This window comes from Pezoporus wallicus, unplaced genomic scaffold, assembly GCF_028554395.1.
Source record: "Pezoporus wallicus isolate ANWC-B61680 ecotype Strahan unplaced genomic scaffold, APGP_CSIRO_Pwel_v1 contig_13740, whole genome shotgun sequence".
Classification (NCBI taxonomy): Eukaryota; Metazoa; Chordata; class Aves; order Psittaciformes; family Psittacidae; genus Pezoporus; species Pezoporus wallicus.
Window position 1 is genome coordinate 104,568 of NW_026639057.1, and position 23,957 is coordinate 128,524.

Consider the following 23,957-nt stretch of genomic DNA (forward strand, 5'->3'; position numbering starts at 1 on the left):
ATAGCTCCTTTGCCGTGGCTGCACCGCAGTCAAGTGGGTGTGAGGAAACAGGCCATGGATGATCCTGAGGGCATTAAAGGGAAAGCAAAACCAGAGCAGGCTGTGCATGCACCCGACAGTGACTGTAATGTGTAGCAGTCTAAGCAGCAAGGATCTGAGTCCAGAAGGAAGGTCAAGAGAGATTCCTACCAAAGCCAGTAATTGTTTTCTTTTTTAGCTTGTTTATTTTCTATGCAATTAGCAAAACGTGACTCTTCATTATGTGTGGTGTAACTAGTCATTAGCTGTATATACATGGCTGGGATTCAATTACACAGAAACAAGATACTTTGCTTTTCCATACTGAGGGAAATTCGCACTGACATACAGGGGATGTAGACCTGAGCTTTGGGAAGCCACTCTTGCTGGTGTGGGACTAGTCACTGCAGCACACATCCCGGTGTTTGTGGAGAGCTTAGTTCTTCCTAAGCGTAGCCACTGAGTAAGCACATGTGGCGGGCAGCACAGTGCTCAGCATCTGGGCTTGCCTTTGAACCAGGCTCTGAGTGGTTTTGCCAGCCTAGCCATGGACCCAGCCTAAGATAGCTTTTGGTGACAGACCTTTTTACTGGGGGGAAGGAAGCCCACCCCGTGTTATCCTGCAGAGTGAGGACTTGGTAGCTCAAGGCACGGCAAGCTTAGAGATGCCTGCAGCATGCTCTGAAGTGGCCCAGCTTTGTTGTTGTTAGTCTCTTTTTTTTTCCTTGCTTTGCTTGTTGGAAAGCTACTGCTAGTGCTTTACAGTGCAAATAATGCATGATATTTGCTTCTGTCACATCCCAAGTAGTGATTTTGGAGCTGAACTGCTTTCACCTTTTCCCTCTTGCCAGGAGCTGTGCTAATGAAGGGCTATGACAGTGAGAAGGAAAAATTCCAACCTCTGGAAGTTCTTTTTTTGGGAACTTCCAGAGTTTGCATTCCTCCAACTTCATCTCCTCTAATTTCTTAGTCAGTGTGCGCTCAGGATCACATGGATTTCTGCCAGGTAACATGGATTTTTGTGAGCTGTACTCTGCTCCTTCGGCAATCGTTTTAGCTGTAAAAGGCCATGGCTTACCGTGGGGCTCGGCTGGCACACACGTTCAGCTTCCAGCTCCTTTAGTTTTAAATGGCTTCAGTTACTCCCTCTCTGCTGTCTTTCACAAAATAGGGTTTAGATGTATTGTGCAGAACTTGTGCTAAACCAAACAAGGCAAACCTAAGAAAGGCATAATTAAAACAACAGAAATCTCACACTCGCTGTCTCTATTGCTGGAGCTCTTTTTGCCTGTAAACAAAAAATTCAAATGGTTGGTTTCATAAGTGGTTACTGAGCTTCTGCAGTTGCTACATTCCTTAAAATGTTATTTCTTTTTTGGTCACACACTGGGGGACTCCATTGTTTTCAGCGGTGCCTATTGAGTTAGGCCCATCGACAGCAGAACTTTTGGGTCATTAAGGTTTGGAGGCACAGTAGTATAATTTGGTGACTTTATTCTGTTTCTTAGCAGAGACTTGTAATAAAGTCACGTACAAACAAAACCAGAGTAACCATCCTTCCCCCTTCCTCCAAACTCTGAGAGGATTAAAGGACCCAGCCAGGCAGCTTCAGGTAAAACATGAAGAATATGCTGAACAAGAGTTCCTGTTCCCATACTGCAGCAGAATAACAGTTAATATGAAATTGGAGGGCTCTGTTTAGGCACGTAGCAGGCAGAAGCAGCAAAACAACGCTGCTGTCTTATGTTGTTAATGGTTCTAGAGCTGTGCTGTTCTAGTGTTGACAATTTAACAAGGTTCCTTGGAAAAACTGGCTTAAATTCCCTTAAACTGTGTTTAAGAGAAGATTCACAAAAATGATGCATGATCTGGAGAATATACTATACCAGGAGAAAATGAAAGAGAAGGGCAGTTAGTCACTGAAGAAAAGTCTAACAGATGCAGAAAGTACCAGGTATATCTTGTGTTTTAATCTAGCACACAAAGGCATAATGAGACCCAGTGCCTGGGAGCTGAAGTCAAACAAGTTCAAGCTATATAAAATTCATGCTGAGAAACATGGAACAAACTGCTGCAGAAGTAATTTTTCATCATGTAGAGATTCCACTTTGAGATTTGATGTCTTTCTAAAAGATGCACTCTAGATCCAGCAGCGTGTGGTTAAACTGGATGCAGATATCCCACAAGAAATACAATCCACCAAGTTCACTGGCATTCTGGCTGGGTTCAGCCAGTAAACTGTGTGGTCTTTGGAAGTTGCTCTCTATTTCTGTGCTATGCTTGTTATTCCCAAACTCAGTTACTTCCCCGTAGGATCTCCATTTCCCACTTTGAAGTAGTCCTTATAGAGCAAGTTTCTGTCTCTTGGGTCATTTAGGGAACCTTGCACACCTTTTGACCACACTTTACCTGCTATGGGAACATTTCCATCTCCACAGCTCTTCACCAGTCATTTTTCTCCAGCACTAAATTCACATTAAAATGCACATTCAAGACATAAATCCTCATCCAGCATTATCAAGGTTAGCAGTGTGCCAAGGTGATAGGGAAGAGAAGAAGAATGGGATGTCTGCCCAGAGTTGTAACAGTCTGAGGCCCTCAAATCTGGTCTGAGTAGAAGATCATTCAACAGTATTTACTGAGTTGCTGGCTGCAGCATCTGTATCTCTAAGTGAGCACTGGAAGCTGTTGTTAAAATGGAGATGTTAGAATTTGTCCCTCTGTCGTGCATCTTCAGATACTCAGTTCTAGAAGATTTTGTAAGTCTGATCTTGCACTTTCTAGTTTTCAATGCCTATTGCAGTGACTCCTGATTGACAATCAAGACAAAACCAGAACTGGACCTGGAGACAATATGGTTACTCTCAGTTTCACTGGATCAGTTAGATCAGTGTGTTAGAATGATTTCATGCTCTTCATGTATTCTTGATGGTGGGGATAGTCAGCAGAAAAAGTGCTGTAAATCTGAAGAGTTAGCCCTAATTGGAGTTTTGAGAATGCCATAACACTGGAATCTGGACAGTGTGCAAGTATGTACACTTTCCTGGGAGTTTTTGTTTAGTGTTTTATGCTGCTAAGTTGAATTATGGAGTGATGAGACCTCAGTGGAGACCATTTTTACCTCTGCATGAATGCATTTGGTGAGTTCTATACTGAGATTTCTAGGTGTTTTTCAGAGAGCAGTTTAATGCAGCAGTAAGAACCAACAGGAAAACCGGGTCATACAAAAGGTTAATTAGCCTTGTTCTTCTGTGTCTTAGCCAAGAAACAAGATAAAGTAATCTAGATGAGATTTAACTGCTGCGTCTGACTGCCACTGTGCTGCTTCCTTGCTGCCTCACAGTGAAGGAGGCGTGTACCTGCTACCATCTGTGAAGAACAGGATCTGACAATGTAAAATGTGGAGGGGACAAAAAGTATTAAGTCTGAACTCTCCAGTCTGCTGGAGAGTTCAGAAAGGAGACAGAGGGAAGAGATCAGAGCTCTGGATAGCATGATTTATGAGAAAAATCTGAAATAATGAGGGCTGTGTAGTGCTGGCAAGAGAAGGCTGAGTGGAGGGAGCCTTCAAAGACATAAAAGGTTGCTATGGAGGGCAAGATAACAGACTCTTCCCCATGTCCAGTTTGGACAGGACAGTACGTAACAGACCAAGTTGTGCTAAGGGGACATCAAATTAGACATGAAGGAAAAAATTTGGTCAAGTTAAACAAGTGAATAGGTTGCTGGGAATGCTGAGGAATTGCTGGAGGCTGTAAAGGACACATTGGCCAAACACCTCATTAAATCTATGAGATTGGATTATGCTGTTGAGACACAGGGTAGACTAAATCACCTTCTGAAGACTCTTCCAGCCCTGGTTTCTGTGATTGCACAATCTGTGTATCCGAGTAAAGGGCCTTTTGTGATTACAATGACATTTATGTATCTGTTTCTTCACTGGCATATCCAGCTTCATGTAAGCACTGAGATACCTTATGACTCCTGTTGAAAGTGCAGGCCCAGTTCACAGAAGGATGTAGAAGGCATTGATGATAAATAAAAGTAGAGTACTCTATATACCTCCTAATCCATAGCAACTGCCTGCTGTCATCACTCAAAGGTTCACAGAGGCCTTTTAGCAGGAGCTAAACTTTTAATTGTTGTTTATTCAGTGTTCATATAAGCCAGCACCATTCAGTGAGAACTATCCCTTTTGTAGCAGCCCTTGTACTCTTTAATCTTTCTCATCTCTCCTTTTCTTCTTCTCTGCACCTTTACCTCTTCACAACGGATTCCACAATAGCTTCATTCTGATCCTGTCCCACAGTCTGCTAAAACAAACCCCACAGAAGAGCAGGTAATGGTGAGGGTGGTATGGTTATCACCCGAATCTGACTTTCTTAAAGGAGATTGATACAGTCAAGATGTTCCATCCTCCCACTTGTCTGAAGCTGCTCTGTTTTGGATAGATACTTGAATGAGTTATATATAAGTTGTAGAGGAGAAGACAGTTTTTCTTCTTACTGTGTTACATTTCATATAGGTATTTATTGCACCAATAACTCACATTTGCTACTGTCCTTACAGGTGATAACATTAAGGTCTATGATTAACACGCACTGCATGTATCTACAATATACGTAACTGCTATCCTCAGACTTGTGTAAAGTTAGGGAGAAGTGTACTCTTGTGGAGAGCCTGCAAGAGGCTGTTCACTGGCAATGAGTGCAGAAGGGTTAATTCTACTTACATAGATCTAGTCCCAAGCATAATTCTGGTAAAATAGAAAATGACATTGCAAGTCACTTGGTGTTAAATATATTTCAAATCAAGTCTTGAAATAACGCCAAAATCTTGGCAGAAAGCAATGACAAACAATGAAAAAAGCAAGTGAAGAGTAGCAGGGGTAGGCTGTTGCTCTTTTCAGCTTGTATTGGGCAAACTGTTTGTTTGTCTTGAATTTTCTTGCTGGCAGCGTTAATTCTAAGCTGTAAAGAAGCCATTAATGTATTAGGTATCAAGTGTCAAATGATCAAAGAGACTGTGAGACTGTGTAGGTGCAATGACTGCCTATTTGTGGTAGCAATTTGAATTTTCATTGTAATTATTTTAAGCAAGGGCAGGAAGAGCTTGATAGTGATGTAGGTTACTTGGTAAGTGCGAGAGAGCTGTAGTGGCTATAGATGGAGGTCATGTTACGTGAAGATGTCTCCTTCTTAACAAGAGAATGGAGAAAGCAATGCAAGCTGCATTAGGACAATGTGTAGTCTTCAGCAATCAAATGCCTTTTCACTGTAGTTTTTCATCACTGATTTGTAAAGACCCAGGAAAAAATGTCTCCAAGAAGCTCCTACAACAAGTGAGCTTGGAATGAAGATGTCAGTAGAGAGGAGAGAATCATGAAGCCTCTCATAGAAAAGGAGCTTAATCCGCACTTTTGGAGGGCCATCAAAAGGAAGACAACCTATTGCTGGAAGCTGATGTGCAGGTTAACTAGCTCCCCTCCATTGTCTTCCCTTTACATGTTGGAACATTCCTATCACATAGCAACATGGAAAGTTAGTTCTAGACTCCCAGTGATTCCTATTATGAGTCATTCTGTCTCCTTGGACTATGAGTAGACTGGTTTCTAAATATATGCATCAGAAATAGGTCCTTAAGACTGTTGTGCATCCACATCCCACCAGACCTTTTCCTCTGTCTAGCTTGCACTGAAAAGAACAAAATGCTTTATAATAACCAGCTTCCCCCTTTGTTTAAAGTTTACCATTTCTGTATAACTCTGTATGATCTGCAGTGATTCCCTTTGGAGCAGGTAGCTTCGGTGGCCTTTCCTGACTTGGTGACACTTCCAGGCTTCTGAATCTTCAAGCACGACATCATTTTTGTTGTATTCCATTGGGTGATGGGGTTTTTACCTTTTTAATGTATATAGTGTAGTGCTGAGCCAGGCAGACATAAAATTCCTTCTTGGGAGATGGACATATATGTTTATACAAGACGCATGCAAGGTGCCATATGGCAAATCCCCAGCTTTCATTCCCTGCACATCCTTGTGTTTCAAATGTCTGGGAGAACATATACCCCTGCGGAGTCTTTACATGGTCTGCTGGCTAGAACTTCCATGGAAAAGAGAGGCTAAATGGACTAAGTAAAATATAGGGGAGTGGAGATCTGGGAGTTTAAAAGTTCAGGGTTTAATAAGAAAATGGGAAAGCAATAACCCACTGGCGGTTCATGGCAGGCAGCTCTGGCTATGAGTGAATGCTGAGAGGAGAAAACCCCAAAGGAATAGATTTTCTCAAACGTGCATGTATGGTAAGACCCTGTCTTCTCAATGGGGTCATAGAATCGTGATGAAAGCATGTTTACAATAGGAATAATGCAAGTACCCTCATCAGAAAAGATGTGAACTTCTGTCTCGAAAGAGTCACTCTGGAGTTCTTTTAACCTACAGGCCTTGTCTAACTACAGGCTGCAGTGAAAACCCTGCTGGTGTCCATTTAGAGCAACAAAAGAAACAAACCAAAGGGGACAAGGGCAGGTGAGTGTGTACTTAACCCTAAACGGTATAGAGTTGCCTTATACCTTACACCAGTATGCACAGTGGTGTTCATTTGGGGTGTGTAGATTGATTTGTCCCAGTTGAGCTGGTCCCTGGAAGCACAGGTTGTTGGTCGAGCTCATGTGTGAGAGCAGGGAGTTTAAACCAGACAGACTGACAGCAGCCTCTGTGTGTTATGTGTGTTGCTCAGATTGAAAAATACAGTTGTTGGTACCCAGATGGAGTGACCAGCTTCAGCTAGGGTTAAACCTTGTGAATCTAAATCAGACAATGACTTTGGTAGAGCCAGCTTTGTACAGTGCAGCAGCAGTCTTGCATCTATGGCATCCTGGAACATGTACTGGGAGGTGAGGCACAGGTTGAGAAGGTTAAAGGTGGTGGTGGAAGACAGAGTTGCAAACTGAGCGTAGAAATGAAAGGAAGATGGAGATGAGTGGAGAGGTGGGAAAGGAGAATGGTGCCAATGCCTGTATATCCATCTCCTTTGAACATGGTTACTGATAAGGTGGCAGAGGCAGGAGCCTCTGTTCTCCTGTATTTGGCAGGGCAAGGAGGATCATAAGGATATATCCAACCTATCAGAAATACTGAGAATTAAACCATTCCAAACACAAGGCTTCTTAAAAAAAAAGAAAAAGAAATACATCGAATTTCATTACGTTGAGCTTATATTCTCCAAGTGCCCATTAGGTGGGTTTTAGGATTTCCTTTTAATTAAAATAATGTTTGTTGAGCTTAATATTTTCCTAAAACATTTATTTTAATGTCTTTTCCCCCTGTTACTACAATCCAAGTAGTGAGGAAGGATAACTGACCACAAAAAAGGCCAGATGTGCTGAGAATAATATTTTGCACATTGCCTGGCAACAGGCAAAAGGTGATTCCAAGCTGAGGAGACTACGTAACAATGAATGTAATGACAAGACCTGTGTTTCATCAGGCTCCAGAAGCTTTTGTCCTGAGTGCCACAAAAGAGGGCAATGGTCATTTTCAGTCTGTTCTCAGCTCTGTCTGGGGGCATAACTTAGAGGTCTGAGATCCAGATAGGGAGGGAAGAATGCTGAGTTTCAAAATTGAGTGGAATGAGAGACTCCTTGTGATAGCAGAGAGTTATTTTATTTCTCTGTCAATCTATTCACTGTTACCTAAAATGGTTATATTCTTACACATCTAGAGCCTAACTCAGAACATCAGCTAAGGCTGTGAAGTCACTGGAACCTAAGCGCATGGCATGTGTTTTCCTGAATCTTGGCTGTACTTGCTAACTTCAGAAAGTGTTGTGAAGGTCTCTGCTGGAAACCTAAACTACGAACCATTGCAAGCCGTGTTAGCACTGAAAGATGTAGTGTATTGTTACTGCGTTCTTCTCCTGCCTCTTGGACCCCAAGATTACCTTTAAAATAGCACGAGAAAGTCAGATATGGGAGCCATATGTATCCACATACTTGAGGGTGAAAAGGTTGCAGATCTCTAAACTACTGAAATGCTTTCAAATTGTTTTAAGTTAGACTGATATAAAATCAACCACGCTGCTTTATTCGGGAATGCCAGCCCAAGTCATTCACTCTTCCAAAATCCTGTGTGGAGTCTGAAAAAAAGAGATTCCACAGAGCAGAAATAAAATGCAATCCAAATTACTTGTTTTAAAAATAAATTGAACGTGAAATAACAAATATAGATGTAGCCAACACTTAGGGTCCAGCTTTTACTGGAAAGACACACATGGGTTGTATTTATCTTTCACAAGTTTTTAAGATTGATACTTGACAATTTATTTCACTATCTGGGTTGTTTTAGATTACAAGAGTTTTCTTAGCCCTTCTGTCTTCACTCATACATCAATGTGAAAGTAAAGCAATAAGTATTTCTGTTATAGGATTTTATAGCATGGTGGAGGAAAGAGATCCTTCTTTTTTATTCTAGTCTCATTGACTGCTGTTGGTTTTAACCCTAATCTTTTATAAGCTTCGTATCCCCTTCAACTAGGCAGAGGATCTGCCACCTACACGTGATACACATATGTAGGACAATTTGGGTTTTCACTTGACTCTCACGATACAGTATGGTCTGTAATAAAGAACCTTTTGGCTCTCACTTACTGTGTTTTTATTAAGATAGTATACAAGCAGTATAAAAAACGAAGCCAAGTCCCTGCCAGCTGTATGAAACAGGCCTTAAAATGTGAACAAGTTGTAACTGATACAGAGGTCTAAGGTGAACCTGGAATTGTGGTGTGAGCTGCTTTGTTAGTCTTTGAGATACAAACTCTTGAATGCAGCAGTGAAAATTCAGTGCTGTTATTGCTAACTACTTCAGTTCTCAGGTAAGGACAAAACAGTAACAAAAGAGACTTGAAGATCTCGTTGCTTTGGAGAAAAAAACTGTTGCTTTCCTTTGAGCGTAAATGAACCGAAGGAGTTGTTCATGACAAATGGTCACATTGAAAGTCAGGATGCTTGACCCCATGGGCTGCCCAAGGGGCTAAAAGAATTGTGCAATTTTATTTGAACACTTTGAGTAACTTTTCCATAGAATCTTGACTTTGATTGGTAGTCACTAGCTGTGTGGTTGTGTAGTTGTTTCCTCAGCATGATGTTCGCATCATGCATTTACTACCTGTGCAACACAGAAGACTCAGGTAATTATTATTAACTGGCAGTGTTCAAGGTCAGGTTGGACAGGGCTTGGAGCAAGCTGCTCTAGTGGAAGGTGTCCCTGCCCGTGGCAGGGGTTTGGAACTGGATGAGCTTTAAGATCCCTTCCAGCCCAAAGCATTCTGTGATTCTGTGATATGACTGAATTAATGGAACAGGAAAGGCATTTTGCACCTTAATGCAAAGCTCTGGGACTATTCAACTCTGAGGCATTTCTTGTTGCCCTCTAACGCAGGAAGGAAACCTTGTGGGGCACAATATTGATATCACACAGAGATGAAATCAAAACACAGAGAGAACTTCCAAAAATACGCAGGGTAAAATTTGACCTGTAAAAAGAATATATGAGCTCACAAAGCTTTGTGAGAGCATACATTCACCTGCGTGAAAAGTCATGGTCAGCCAATCTGGGACCACATCTCATTTGTATGATTCAAAAGTGCTAATCTTTCATATTCAAACATTATTGAAAGTCTTCTACTGAATTACAGATTATTGCAAAGACTTCCTAACGTGCAGAACTTTAATCTTGCAAGGGGTTAAAAGCCCGAATGTTTAGAGATCTGTTGTGTACCTGATGGTGCAAATGACTGCAAAGAGGTCAAAAAAAGTTCTGAACATCCCCTCTTTAGAGTGTCAAAGCCGAGGTCTGGAAGTCCATGTTTAAGATATCATTTTAGGAGCTTGAAGATATAAGTGAAATAACAATGCTACATTGGGGTAAAGGCTTTAAAAGCCCTCACATTTACCATAGAGAATGGTATGACAGGCATACTAAACTTTGCAAAAGTGTTGATTTAGTTGTTGAAAATGTTGAAAATGCTCTATGTTCATGAAGCGTTTTGAAGATTCAGTGTTTTGAAAGCATTCAGTTCATTTGTTAAAGCCTTCAAGCAGGCAGCCTAATGCTGTGCATCTCTCCTGATGCTCTTAAATTGCTTAAATTGTATAGGAGCTGTGTCAGTCACTCCAGCCATACAGTAATGGAGATTATTCAGCTCTAGTTATGTGGAATGGGTTGCTGAGTACGGGTTCAGTCTCTTCCCTACAGTACATGGCTTTGCTGCATTGGCACCTTTTGAGTTAATCATTCTCTCTCAGTGGAGGGCTCTGATGGCCTCTTGTAGCGTGGCTGATTTTCACTTGTTTGAGACAATCTGGTACTGTTTGGTCTTTCACTCTCACGTGACTCATCCAGCTGCCAGTAACAGCGTTCCATTTCTCAGTGTTGTCGTGGTAAATTTTGGACATCACATCCAAACAAAACCAAGAATGGCAAATTAATTTTTTTTTTAATAAAATGAAGTAATTAAAGAGAAGAAACAGTAAGAAGAAAAAAAAAAGGCAAATGACCTAGTTTGGTCTTCGCCACAAACCCCACAATGCTCTGGGGATATAGAAGTATGTTAGGCAAATACTTCAAATCTATCTCGATTTCGAACATGAGTCATTTCAATTCTGCATCATTTCAGTTATTTGTTCATTGGCCTTAATGAGGTAAACTCCAAAGCACTGCAACATGTGTTTATTGTTGAATAATTGCCCTTTTGGGAAGTTCTTGCTGTTACCTTCTTAGCCTTAATAGCTAATTTTATCAGCAAGAGTGAAGCCGTCCTGGATGGTAAACAAGATGTTCTCCAGGGATGAAAGAGAGCTGCTGCCCTTTAGTAGGGTTGTTTTAAATGCTGATCTCATTGTTAGACAGACAGGTTTCCCTTTGTGTGAGGGAGATGTTCTGTTTTCCTCTGGGAGAATTCACCCCTAGCAAGACACATAGGGCTGACTCTGCAGATCCTGACCAGTGTGAGGTGTGTAGCCTCATTGCAGTCAATGGGACCAATACTCACATGTCTTAATCTGGCATAAATCAAGAAAAGTCTCCCCCAAAGTCAGTTGCCCCAGAATAAAAGAAGCAAGATATCCAAAACTTAACCAACGTGATTACTCATACGGAAGGAATTGCCTCATTGCAGCCTCTGCACACTACTGTATCAACTCTTCCGTTCCCTCCACGAACACTTAAATGTAAAGGTATAAATCAAAACTGCAGGACAGAAAAAGAGAAAGACAAAAGTTACCTTGATGGATTCTGCTTCCATGAGATCCTTCTGGAAACCACTCTGCTTTTATTAGATTTACTCTCTGTAAATTAGGATTAGTTTTTTATATGGATTTATGAAATAGCTATGGTTGTACTGAAAGCAGGGTGAACCCTCTGGTATAAGGCAGGGAGCATGTGCTCTTTTCATCTGTTATTGGTGAGTTACAGTATGTAAGTTAAAGGCCCCTCGATGCCAGTGAAAGAAGAGCTCAAGTTCCAGACATGGAAAATGCTTAAATCTTGTGTATGCCAGCCAGTGATATTAATATTCTATAAACCAGCTAGTTTTCAAAAGGCCAGATTCTGTTCTCAGTTACACTGGTGTAAACCAGACTGTTTTCCTTCTTTTCAGAGACAACGAATTTGCTTTCACGTGTGCTTGAACGTGGACTCTGGCTGTCTGTGTTCAGAGGCAACCTCTCGATTCTTACTTTACTTGCTGTGGGGCTGGTGCTGTTCCTTGCCTGTCATTGTTCCAACTCCCATGTGGTGGGCACATTTCAGAGGGCTCTGAGGCAAGTGTGACTTCACTCAAGGCACTATTGTGCGAGAAACTTCTAGTCTTGTTAATAACTCTGTAAGGTGCTTTGTGAAGGCAAATGTACAGTGGATTGGCTGAAAGACATAGTTTCACAGATACAGCATGAGTGTTCTGTTCCTTTGCAGGGGGAAAATGTATTCTCTGATTTGACAGCTGTAAGAGAAGATAATAAGTTTTGACAGCACAGGGATAATGTTCATGTTATTCTGGGAAATCTCCATCCTCACATAAATAGGTATTGGTGTGTGCTACAGTTGGTGTTGCTAAACTTTGGTGGAGGCTTCAAGTTTCAGTGTTTGGATAATATGATAAAATTGATAAAATGAATATCTAGAAAGCTCTAATGAATTTCAGACTTGTATTTTTTGGGGAATGAATTTGAGAAAGAAAGTGTTTTTATTATAAATCCAGTATAAGTCTTAAACATTTAAAAAGAATCTGTAGTATTTTGGAGGGAAGGTACATCTTGAATATATTCCACTGCCGGTGGAAAAGGAGAGGAACTGTGAACTGGGTATTTTCAATATGACTGATCTACCAAGTTCTGTTAGTGTGTGCACTTTAAAAGTGTATAGAACTTGTTTCACCAGTGTTCAACACTGTATTTAGATACCCTTTAAATGCTTCATTTATTTACCCATATTAACAGCCAGGAGCCTGATTACACAGTCTTGTAAAGGAAGATATCAGCCTTGAAGTGAGTTAAATTATGATGGGATGAAGCCAAAATAGGAATGGGATAAAGCCTGATGGAGCTGTGGACTCCAGAGGATATCATGATAACTTGTGTCATGATTACAACCGGGGCAGTGCTAATTGTCACAAACATCCCCTTAGGAGCTGAAAGGCATCCAGAGTGATCTTCTGAAATGCTTTGGTCCGAAGTGGCTGCCCTGTGCAGGCTAGAGGATGCTCCATGTCTGTACAGTTTCTTCATGTCTTTAGTCATTCAGAATGATCACACAGTATCGGTGAATTCAGGCCTCTGAATATACTCCTGAAATAATTAGAACATATGTATTAATTACCAGGCCAAAGGCTAACAGCCCGTTTTGTATAGTTAAATACAAACTCGTGTATTATTCCTAAAAATCTTAACATGAGCTTTTTGTCTATATAAAATGATGCTGGCCAACACTTCCTGAGGGTTGCCTTGCCATAGTGATGGAGCTGGGTGGGAAAATCCCAGTATTGTTTTTTTTTTTTCCAATTTTAAGTATTCTGACTTCTTAAAAAAAATAGAAATCAGATAAAGAAATGGTCAACAAATGTAATGTATCAGCCAAAGGCTGAAAATGTTTCACTGCAAACAGGGAACTCTGTTCTGGAAATGTCACAATAATGCCTCATGAAACTTGTAATTTGGGTGTCACATGTACCCTCTCTTTTCTGTGGGTCTGGATGCTTGCCTGCACTGCATCTTCATCTGCCATAGGGCTTTCCTATCACAATGGTGCTGCGGAGCATGATGGGGAGGCTGTGGAGCCCAGCCAGTGGAGGAGAATGGACTTTTGTGCTGTGATCCCTTTCACAAATTCTCCAGTTACCAGAGACTTTTTTTGCCTTCCCCAGTCACCTGTTTCTTCTCATTTATACTCACCAAAAACCTGAATGTGATTCTCATCTCTTTCAAAGCATTCATTGACTGTCATTATAGAGGACCACAGCAGCCCAGGCTCTCCCACTTGCCTTTGCTATAAGATTAGAATCATTTAGGTTGGAAAAGACCAAGTCCAGAAGCATTAGCGGCTGCCCATGAGAGAAAAAGGGGGTTCATGTATGTTAAGGATATCTTTGCTTTCAGGGACTGTGTTGAAGATGTAGTATTTTAAAAGCACAGTTCATATACAGTGGTGAAAATGATGGGAAATGGCTACTGTGACTTTCAGCTGGCCTCTGAAGGCTACATTTCTTACAACTGCTTTTATATATGCTTGTCTATGAGTATTTGACTAGGTCACTAGAGGTAAAGAACCCAACTAATATGGTTTAGGTTAAATGGAATTGCTGGTGTTTGACCCATGCAATCTAAACTCTCAGTTTCTGCTTTGTCTTCTCTTTTTAGCTAGATTGTCATTTGTGGTTCAAGATGTATTTCTGAAGAGTATTGCTATAGCTCTACTCTGTTTTACCAACTCTGTTAAAATGTAATATTCACCAGGGACAAATATGTTATTATTATTATTAGCATTAACATTGATAATAATAGCTTGCTTGGAAAATACAGTTAAATGTATACATTGAAACTAAATGAATTACAGTTTTTCACACTGTTGACCTGACAGTAAAGTAGAAACATGCCCATCTAAAGTCATAATGATAATTGTCTGCAAAGAAAAACTTGACTTACGTCACTGTTTTCAGAGGGTGCCTCTCCCTGAAAATAAAGGGAGTCTGAAACATCGCTCTTCAAAATCTAACACAGGCAAGACTCCACCATAAAAATAAACAGAAGGAAATGAAGCTATCAGGCTAAGGGGTTTTTGAGTTACATTATGAAGTGTAAAATAGCCACAAAACTTAAAATGAGAAATAAACAACCGTACTTCAGAGATCCACATTCCTTTGCAATTCATTTTTGCTTCCTTGTGAAACCTTTCATTTCCACTGCCGTGTCATTTGCAAGAATTTTGCAAGGAGATCCGAACCGAGCATGCAAAGCAGTAGTCAGGGTGGAGGGTTCTCAGTCAAAGCCTTATGATTATTAATTTCTTTTGGGTTTTTTTGACAGTGAACGGTGGCTACAATCATTGTAACTTGATCTCCGAGAAGAAGAACATGATGGACATGGAGATGACAAGTAGCTCGGTACCTGTCTGCAGACAAGGTCTATTCATCCACACAGGGAACTCTCTGATGCGAGACCACCCACTGTCCTGTGAGAGACTGCTTCATGTTGGTCAGCTGAACTTGACACACTCCGATATAAGGTACCACCGCAAGTTTTATCTGTTGATATACTTTTGCTCTTCTGGAGTGCTTCTGTGTTGGAACTATTTCTCAATACCCTCCACGGGTGCTGCATTTGGAAGGGTATTTTTGGCTTTTGCTTCATTTTGAAAGTACTTTGAATGCTTCTTTAACCACACTGCTCATCTGCAGGTTTGCACTGCAGGGACATGCATGTGTGCACAGAAAGTGTCCAAGGCGGTGCCAGGAGGAGTCACTGTATGTGCAGCTGCAGCCCCTTGAATTGAAGATTAAACACAGCTGCTCTCTGGGGGCTCTTCCAGCATGCTCAAAAGTCAACGAGAGTTCTGCTAGGGGCTTAAGCAGGGTCAGACTTGCCTCCTCTGTACCTCCACCCCAATGCCATGTTTCTAAATTGCAGCCTGGAAGGCAGGGATGATACTTACTCCCAAACCAATGTCTCCCATATGACAATTTGGCATGTCACCATCAAACCTACAGGAAGCCAATGCCACTACAGCGTTTCCTTTAATGAAGTATTTTCAATGTTCCCATACAGCCACATCCTTGGTATTTGCTTTTAAGGCCGTAATGTGAAAATTTGGGCTCTGGTTTTGATATACACACTGAAGCTGGATATGCGATGAACAGAATCTCTATTTAAACATTTGCTATAAATTAATTATATGAAAACACAGAACGCCATTATTTTTTTGTTGTTGTTACAAATTTAACTTTACCAGATTTTAAACAAGTACCCTAAACAGACATCCATTGTGAATAGAAGCCTGCTACAAATTAAAATCTGTCCATCTATTTTAATTGCACTGCTTTTTGGCAGGCAATATAATACGGAATAATCCTGACCTTTTTGAAGAGCTGTAGAAAAGAAAAACCTCAGTAAAGTTGCAGCCTTTATCTTAGATACTTGGAATAATTGGCACTCTGTGCATGGAACTATCAAGCCCAAATTTCCATAGTCATAGCAAGAGGAAACATGGCCTACAGCTTAGTCTTGGACTGTTTCTGATTTTATTATACATATTTATGTCTTGTTTTCCCTTTTCCATTTACTGGTGGGGTAAGAACATCTGTGTTTTCAGTAGGAGGAGGCACAGGAATATGGCAAGCAAGTGGAAAGAGCTGTTTGTTTGTTTGTTTGTTTGTTTGAAAAGGACAAATAATATCCATGCCACATAACAAAAATACCCTGCAGTTGCTACAAGGATTTGTAGATGCCTTTGCATCTGGATGTAAGTCTGCTCCCTCTTAGCTTCTTTCTGGCTCACTGTGGGACTAGCAGTTACCAACCTTCTTTTATTCTATCAGTTTATGAAACAAAGATAATTAGGGCAGAAGCAAACAAAAAGGATGAAGAGAATACTCTGCTTAGATCTTTATGAACCTTTTTGTAAAATCTATAATGAAGAAATGACAGATAGCTGCATACCAGGCATCGCAGTACCCACCTCAGAAATATGAACCTATTCCAGCTCCCATTTGCAAGAGGATTCCCAGAACGACATAAAGGATTGTCTGCTGCATAACATGAGAAACTAGCAGGTGACGGGCCTGATTCCCTCCCCTTTGCTTTGTAGCATCATCTAAAGCCTTGAGGCTCTGTTGTTTCTAAGCAACAGTTTGAAAATGTTTGGAGGTGATCTTGGAGGACCTTCTGTTCCTTTATGGGTTATTTGTGTGTCCCACTAGTCATGCTCTGCTTGTCTGTCCACCTCACTAATACTGCTTTTGTCTGCATGGGGTTTGCAAGGTAAAGCTAATGCCCAGCTTTGGTCTATGGACCTCATAGACACAGTGTCTAATTTCATCATTATACTACTCATGAGACACCGAGCCAAAACCTTGTCTCTTGTGAGAGAGGATGGACAGCAGTTGGGATGATTTCTGTTCATGCTGTTTGTGATGCTAAAGGTTCTTGACAAGCAAGTAACAGAAAACATGGTCTTTCCCTGAAGATCTGAAAACAGGAGAGCATAACTGAGGTGGGGGTGAATGCCCATCAGGTTCCAGTGAAGTCAGTGGGAGTCAACGGTGCTCTGTGCCTCCCCAGATTTCAGTAGAAAATAGAAGAGAGAAATAGGGCTGGAATAGAGAGAGATATTGGAGCACACAGAAGTCAGGGCAAGCTCTGGTTGTTCTGTCCAACTCTAGTAACCAGCACAGAAATAAAGGAAGATGCAAATTCAAATGATCTCTTTGGGTTGAGCTTTGAACCACTCTGCATTTCTAGGGTATGGAACACCCAAGGAAAACCCAACAAACCAGAGAGCACCTCCCCTAGCAATCAAAAATCTCCCTTAGGATTTGGGGTTATGATTGGCTTTGTCCTTCCTTCCCTCAGTGAACTGAAATTTGTTATCCCCTTCAGCTTCTTCCTCAATCACATTCTCTCAGTAACTGTATTCTAGGGATGACTGCCTTAATCCAAGAATCACAATCCGCCTTCTTCCCAGCCCCTTTTTCCCACTCAGTTAATAGCTTTTAAGTTGTGCAACATAATTGCTGCGACATGCTATCTGTGTGTGGGACTGGAAAAGTCCTCATACCTTCCTCACCACAACTGGAGTCAGCACACAGCTCATGTTGGCCTTTTGTCAAATAATCCATTATCAGTCACGGCAAGCCCGCCACTATGTGCTCACTGCTCGGCATCTAAAACTGGGGAGACATCAGAGCAGTCAGATAGTGTTGCAGAGGGATGCGCAGCAGAACAATCCGCTCCAGCTTCTTAAACCTGTCAGTTATCACTGATTGCACATTTACAGTGGCAGTTGAAGGCATGCATGTTTTGTAAATAATATGGAGATTTCAGATACAGTCGTCTTTTCCTCTGAGGGCAGTTGGGAACTGCAGTACTTCTGGCATGGTGCTGCTGGCCTCGTGCTCTGGCTCCAATTACCACAGAAGGGAGTCTCTTTGGAAACGCTGCCGTAGTATCCTCTGAGAGGCTGCTGTTACTCTTCAAAAGCCTCACACTCAGCTTTCATGTGCTTAAGCAGCAGTTGTGTTGCCTCAGATTGTCCATCTCTGGTACGTGGATGCTCCCTATGAAGAGGGGTGTGTTCTCCTGCTGACTCCACTCCTTTCCAGGGCTGCTCGTTTGGAAGCTTCCCAGAGCTGCTCATGCTGCGTGTCCACACAGTGCTCTTTACACTCTCCTGCACTCATTTGTCCCTTTTGCTCTCCTCTTGGCTGTTTGTTTCATATGCATTTATATCTGGCTACTGTCCAGAGATTGTGAAATCCGTACAGCCGGCACTGCCTGTGTGTACCAGGCCCGGAATCTGATCCCTGGCTCCAACAGCAAGATGCCATTACAAGAGCAAATAGCCAGTGGGTAGAAGAGGAGTCGCCCAGTAAGTTGGATGCCAGATGTTTTGTTTCTCTCTCACATCAGTTTTATTTCCGTGCCCCTTCTCCCCTCACCCTGCCCAGGACTGGGAGATTCAAGCAGGGCTTTCCCTGGAACAGTGAGGGCAAAATTCTGCCATGAACACCGGGAGTTTGTATTAATTGTATTACCTTGACATTAAGTACCCCAACACTCAAGCACTGGGACAGTGAAAGAAGGCCAGATTCTGTCAGCAGTGTTAACTGACATAGGATATATAATATATCTACATGTAGAGGACCACAGAGAAAACTGCAGCTCCCAGGAGGGGCTTGCTTCTGATCTGCAGAAGCAGCCTGTGCTTATCATTATGTAGGCAGAATATGGATAAGACATGGCTGTGGCAGTGGGAAGCGTGAATTCAGCAGCTTCCTCTCATTTGCTTTTGATAAGCTATTCCAGTTTGTCTTTCGATTCAAAACTCCCCTTTCATGTGTCTCACATTCTGCACTGCAACATCAGAGCAATATAGTCCTGAGTCCAAGTAAGATCTTGTGCTGGATGGAAATGCAGATCAATGTTCCTGGGACTTTGGGGAGTGTAATATTCCTCAGGACAAGGATGTTTGCATCCATCCTGCAGGTTCTCTGCACAGACTTCAGCTTGAACTCCTCACATGGACTTCTGGCAAGATAGGAGCTTTACAGAAAGCCTAATAATATGACACCAATTATCACAGGCTGAAATGTAAAGCGTGGGTTAGCTTTATATGATGGAAGAAATGTGTTGTGTTTACTTTAGCCTGAGGCTTTGGGGCCGCTAAAATATGATACAAACTGAATTATTTCACAGAGTTCTTGTACAGAAGAAATTAAGTAGTAGGAAATAGTGTGGTGTGCTGTAAAACCTTTCTCAGAATAGGTTTAAAGCAGCACACTTTACACTGGGGGTTGGAACTGCATGATCTTTAGGTCCTTTCCAACCGTAACTATTCTATGATTCTACACAGCAATGAAGCTACAAGCAAGCAGGGCAGGGTTTCCCAAACATGTGCAAGAAAAGGTTTTTATGTATGCTTATGGCCCATATTTTAGAGACACGTGGTTCTGTAAATGTTAAAAAATAATGTATGAATATGTATGGGGTTTGTTTTCTTTTTTTTTAATTTGCCATCTGCAAAACCAGGTGCTTTAAGTTTACCCTGAGACCAAAGTTAAAGGGAGGATTTACAACTAATGGTTTATGGAAGCCTCTCTTTAAATTTCTGGTGGCAAATGCAAGATCTGATTGCTCTATAGCAATGGGTGGTGGGGAATTTCACTTCTTTCATACCCTCAAAGGGGTTTTTTATACCAAGCCCTACTGGCTGAGAACTGGTGGGGCTTAGTGGATCCACTATCACTAGTGGATGCAGCATTACCAGTTGCGTGCCTCACAGCTCTAATTTTTTGACAACCTTAATTTCATGAGGAGGAAGTCTTTTTAAACCTTGCCGTTATTGTTTCATTCTTCCTAATCCATGGTTCTTTGAGAGCTATCACGAAGGAAGTGTTAGAAGTTGTCCCAGTTTCCCATCTTAATGTTAGTGGTGTAACAATGGAAATAATAGTGATAAAGTCATCAAAGTTGTAAAATAAATGCAGTTTCTTCGGCAGCTTTGCAGTTTAATGTATGTGTATATCCAAAATACCTTATGCATACATGTTTCATGCTTTAAAATGTGTCAGATTTATCTCAGCTGTGGTGTCACACGCAATTTGCCCAATAACCAGGTTTTCTTCAGCTTTCGTGGTGCTAGCATCAAGCATAAAATTCATTTAAGTGGAACATGTCGGTGTAAGAGCCATGGAGCACCTCTCTGGAGGGTTTATTAGTTCAGGTACAGCTTTCCTGCACACAAATGCACTGTTTCCTCTTCTCGGTCTGGCACATCGCTGCATGATGAAGCCATAGGTTAAACCTTCCCGTGCTTTAGGGATACGTAAGGAACACCTTCTGGTCCTTGATAAAAACACACAGTTGGTCACCCCCAGTAAATGTCTATAGCTGAGATAAAATGTTTTATTTTAAGGCATAAGCCAGTTGCTAACCGTTTGGAAGAAAAATGTTAGGAGGAAACGTTTCCTTTCTGCAATGTCTACGTGGTATTCCCCAAGGTTCTCCTTCCTGAGTGATTGGATTCAGCACACATCCAAAAAGATTAAAAATCCCTTCTGAAGAACTATTTTCTTTTGATTTGTAGTCACATATAGACTTTAATATGAAAAATAGAGATGGGAATACACAGGCTACCAGTTTAAATCTACAGGTTGTGAACTTTCCTTAGTTATGGTTTGTAGACCTCTTAGGAAGCAAAAGTATTTGCTTGATCTCTCAGCTACTCCAGACCACTGGTTGAAAATGAGCTGTTCTTTACACATATTCCTTTTTTCCTCGCTGATCTTGCTCCTTTTTTCATTTAGTGAAGGAGAGCATCTCTCTGAGATGTAAGCAAAGCTCAGCTTGCTTTTCTTGATTCTTGTGAACAAGAATGCCAGGGCATTTCCCCAGTGTGCTCTGAGGAAAATGCTGATATTTGAATAATTCAAAAATGCCCAAAGCTCTGAAACTTCGTTCTCAGCTATTGTTTTGCCCAGTCTATTATGCATTGAAAACCTAGATTGTGATTGATGAACTGCCTGTAGCAGTGGAGGGGAGATTGTCTGTTCTGTGCGTAACCCAGTGTGTAAAATTAATCCTGTGTAAAATGATGCTGCCTTTACAAGGGCTGTAGAGGAAACATTGCAGATGTTTTGGGTGTAATTGCTGCATCAAACTGGCAACATTCAACAGAGAGCAAGTGCTTCTATTCTGCAGGGTTTAACAAGTGTTGTGTCTCATAGAAAAATCATAAAGCCTGTAGTAGTTAGTGATACTTAATGAAAACTGTATTACAGGTCACCCAGGTTTCAAGACTCAGTTGATTCTGCTGCTCCATGCCTGAATGGAAGTCACCCAGCTCAGCACATTAAACAAGAATGCCCGAGTGATTATAAGGTTCTGTCTGAGGCTTCCACACATAGGAGGATTACAGAGGGGATGGAGCTAAGAGCCTCTGGTAGTCTGCATCCTGAAATAGACCTAATGAATAATAGCTTTACAAATTCACTTTCATCCTACTTGTTTAATAATGAACATAGCTCCTCCCTGGGTCCTTTGTCACTTGGCACCCCTCAGCACTCGGCCAGGCTACAAACAAGCAACCTGAAGAAGAGATGCATCTCTGTTGTGCCGTCTTCATCTGAAGGAATTGATATTACAGCTATCATCCGCACATCACAGACGTCACTGGTCACCTGTGTGAATGGACTGCGAACTAATTCAGCTGGCATTTCCTCTCAGCCTGTGGAGATCAGTCATCACAGTGCTCAGAAATCCTCTCGGCCCCAGTCTTGCTCTCAGCCTGGAAACCCTTGCAGTATTCCCTCCCCTCCAGCATGTCTTGTACCTATTTCTGCTGAATGTGACAGAGGTGACTGTGAGCAGATACAAATGCAGCAAGTTGAGGAGAATGGAAGCCTCAGCCTTCTGATGAACGGTAGTAGCGTCCCTCATCAAAACACCTTGCACGGCACCCAGAAGGTGAGTTTCTTAAAGCAAGAACCAGCTGACGATTATTCCTCCACTGCTGATCTTTTTCGACATCACCAGGGGCTGCCTCCTCCTTACCATCTACACCAGCAGCTAAGCCAGGCCCAAGGGACGCTGCCTCACTTACACGCCTCTATGTCTCCAAAGTCCCTGCAGCCCAGCGATGGGGACGAACAGGAGCTCAGCAATGGCAAACAGGTCTGTCAGTGGATTGACTGCAGTGCCACTTACGACCAACAAGATGAACTGGTCAGACACATAGAAAAGACTCACATTGACCAGCGGAAAGGAGAGGACTTCACTTGCTTTTGGGCAGGCTGTGTCCGCCGCTATAAACCCTTCAATGCTCGATACAAACTGCTGATTCATATGAGGGTTCATTCTGGAGAAAAACCAAACAAGTGCATGGTAAGCCTGGAATATATTTGTTTGAATAGAAACATACTGCTCTGCTCTCTTTCTTGCTCTCTCTTCAGTCTTATTCCAATGTAATCGTTGTGTTTTCCTGTAACTTTGTTTGCAGCAGGCTAAAGGGGAATTGGAGAAAACCATAATCTAGAAGGAAATGTCTGAGTAAGAAATACTGTAGTTCTTGGAAGGGGGATTCAGTTTCCTTATAGGAGAGCTTAACTTTCAATACAGTGCTTTATTTTTTAAATATTCATTAAAGCATTAATAAAGTGATGATCAAAGCACACAGCAGTCACTTAATGTAAAACAAAGTCACTGAGCCTCGGGTGACATTTTTAATCAAGAAACATAAAACACATCTAATGAAATTCTTCTCATTCCTTCAGCTGAACAATAACCCATAGACTTGTGAGTGCCGGAGTTTCAAGTGGTACTTTAGAAAAGAAAAAGAAACTTGTTAAAGGATTTTAAACAGTTAAAGAATAAAAGAATATCTTTAATTACATTTTCAAAGGTTTTTTAGGGGCTTTTTTCATTTGCAAACCAGAGCTTTAAAAATAAGTAAAAACCATTGTTCTCTTCTGATCAAGAAGATGTAAACAACATCAGTGTTCCAAAAAGAGGATCTTGGGAATAACACCATCTCTGCATCTGCCTACCATGATGACAATATGGCCAAACTAAAATAAAAGTTAATGACTTCCATTAAGCTTTCCACATGTTTGAAACAACAATGATATAAGACCCTGACTGAAACCGATGAAGCAAAACAAGTTTGACATAAGCTTCCAAATTGGGCCATGAAATTTGGCAAGTCTTGTTTGTAACACCAACACGTGTGCATGAGCACACACACACACACACACACACACACAGACGTACAGACAAAGGGAATGGTTATAGCAGCAGGTTGTGGTTCTCGATAGATGGACTTTTTGACTATATATCTATTTTATTGTTTTGATCAGAGAGGGATATAATGGAAAATGTTTGTAAGGCAAGGCAGATTTTCCATGACAAGCTGGAGTGTTCTATGGAGGAATAGGAAAGAATGTCTATATAAAAATCTTGGGTTTTTTTGTCATTTGTTCAAGAAAAAGCTTGCTGGCCTGCAATGGTTATGGAAGGGAGAAGGAAGAAGATGACAGTATTCAGAATGTGTTACAGAGAATAATTTTCTCGGGAAGTGGTCTTCCTTGTGATCTTCTTACTTCCACTGGATAAATGAAAAATGCTAACTTAATGCCTGCGCTGTTCAGTGGGTATTCCCTAAAGTAAGGCTGCAAACACTGCAGATAGAGAATGCAGTCAAGTTGTCCAAGATAAAATGGAATTACTGTAAGACTTACCCGTTTCTTTTTCCTTTGAGAGAAAGGAACTGACTTGCTCGTTTCCAGAAGTAGCTCAATCACAATTTGTCAACGTACAAAGGAATTTAACTTCCTATTTAAATCTTTTATTTGGTCAGAAGTCATCAAAGGATAATGCAAGTTACTTCCTGCCTTCCAAACAAAAGTATAGGTAAGCAAGCCGTGAAAGCACACTTATGGATTCTATTTTAGCCTATTTGTTGTTTTTAGTGTTTTTATCATCTGGAATGAGATCAGGCTTCTTCCCACTTATATCTCATAGTTTTAAAAAGAAATACTTAAACCATGAAACCCTGATTAGCTTTACTACGATGCTGAAAGATTCAGTAGATTCCATGGGTGAGGGAACTTTTGTCTTTTTCTGCAAAATGGATATTTGACGGGTATTACAATAGCAGGTTTCTAATGTTACATTCCCATTCC

At 41.3% G+C, this 23,957-nt stretch overlaps 1 protein-coding gene across 8 annotated transcripts in view; it reads left to right on the forward strand.

The window, feature by feature from the left end:
• GLIS1 (GLIS family zinc finger 1) overlaps nt 1-23,957 on the forward strand; it is a 203,434-nt gene that overhangs the window by 82,321 nt on the left and 97,156 nt on the right. For all 8 annotated transcript variants that reach the window (XM_057413554.1, XM_057413559.1, XM_057413557.1 and 5 more), the window contains 2 exons: nt 14,593-14,791; nt 21,060-22,161. In XM_057413554.1, coding sequence (XP_057269537.1) covers nt 14,593-14,791; nt 21,060-22,161 — 1,301 coding nt within the window. The remainder of the gene's footprint in view (nt 1-14,592; nt 14,792-21,059; nt 22,162-23,957) is intronic.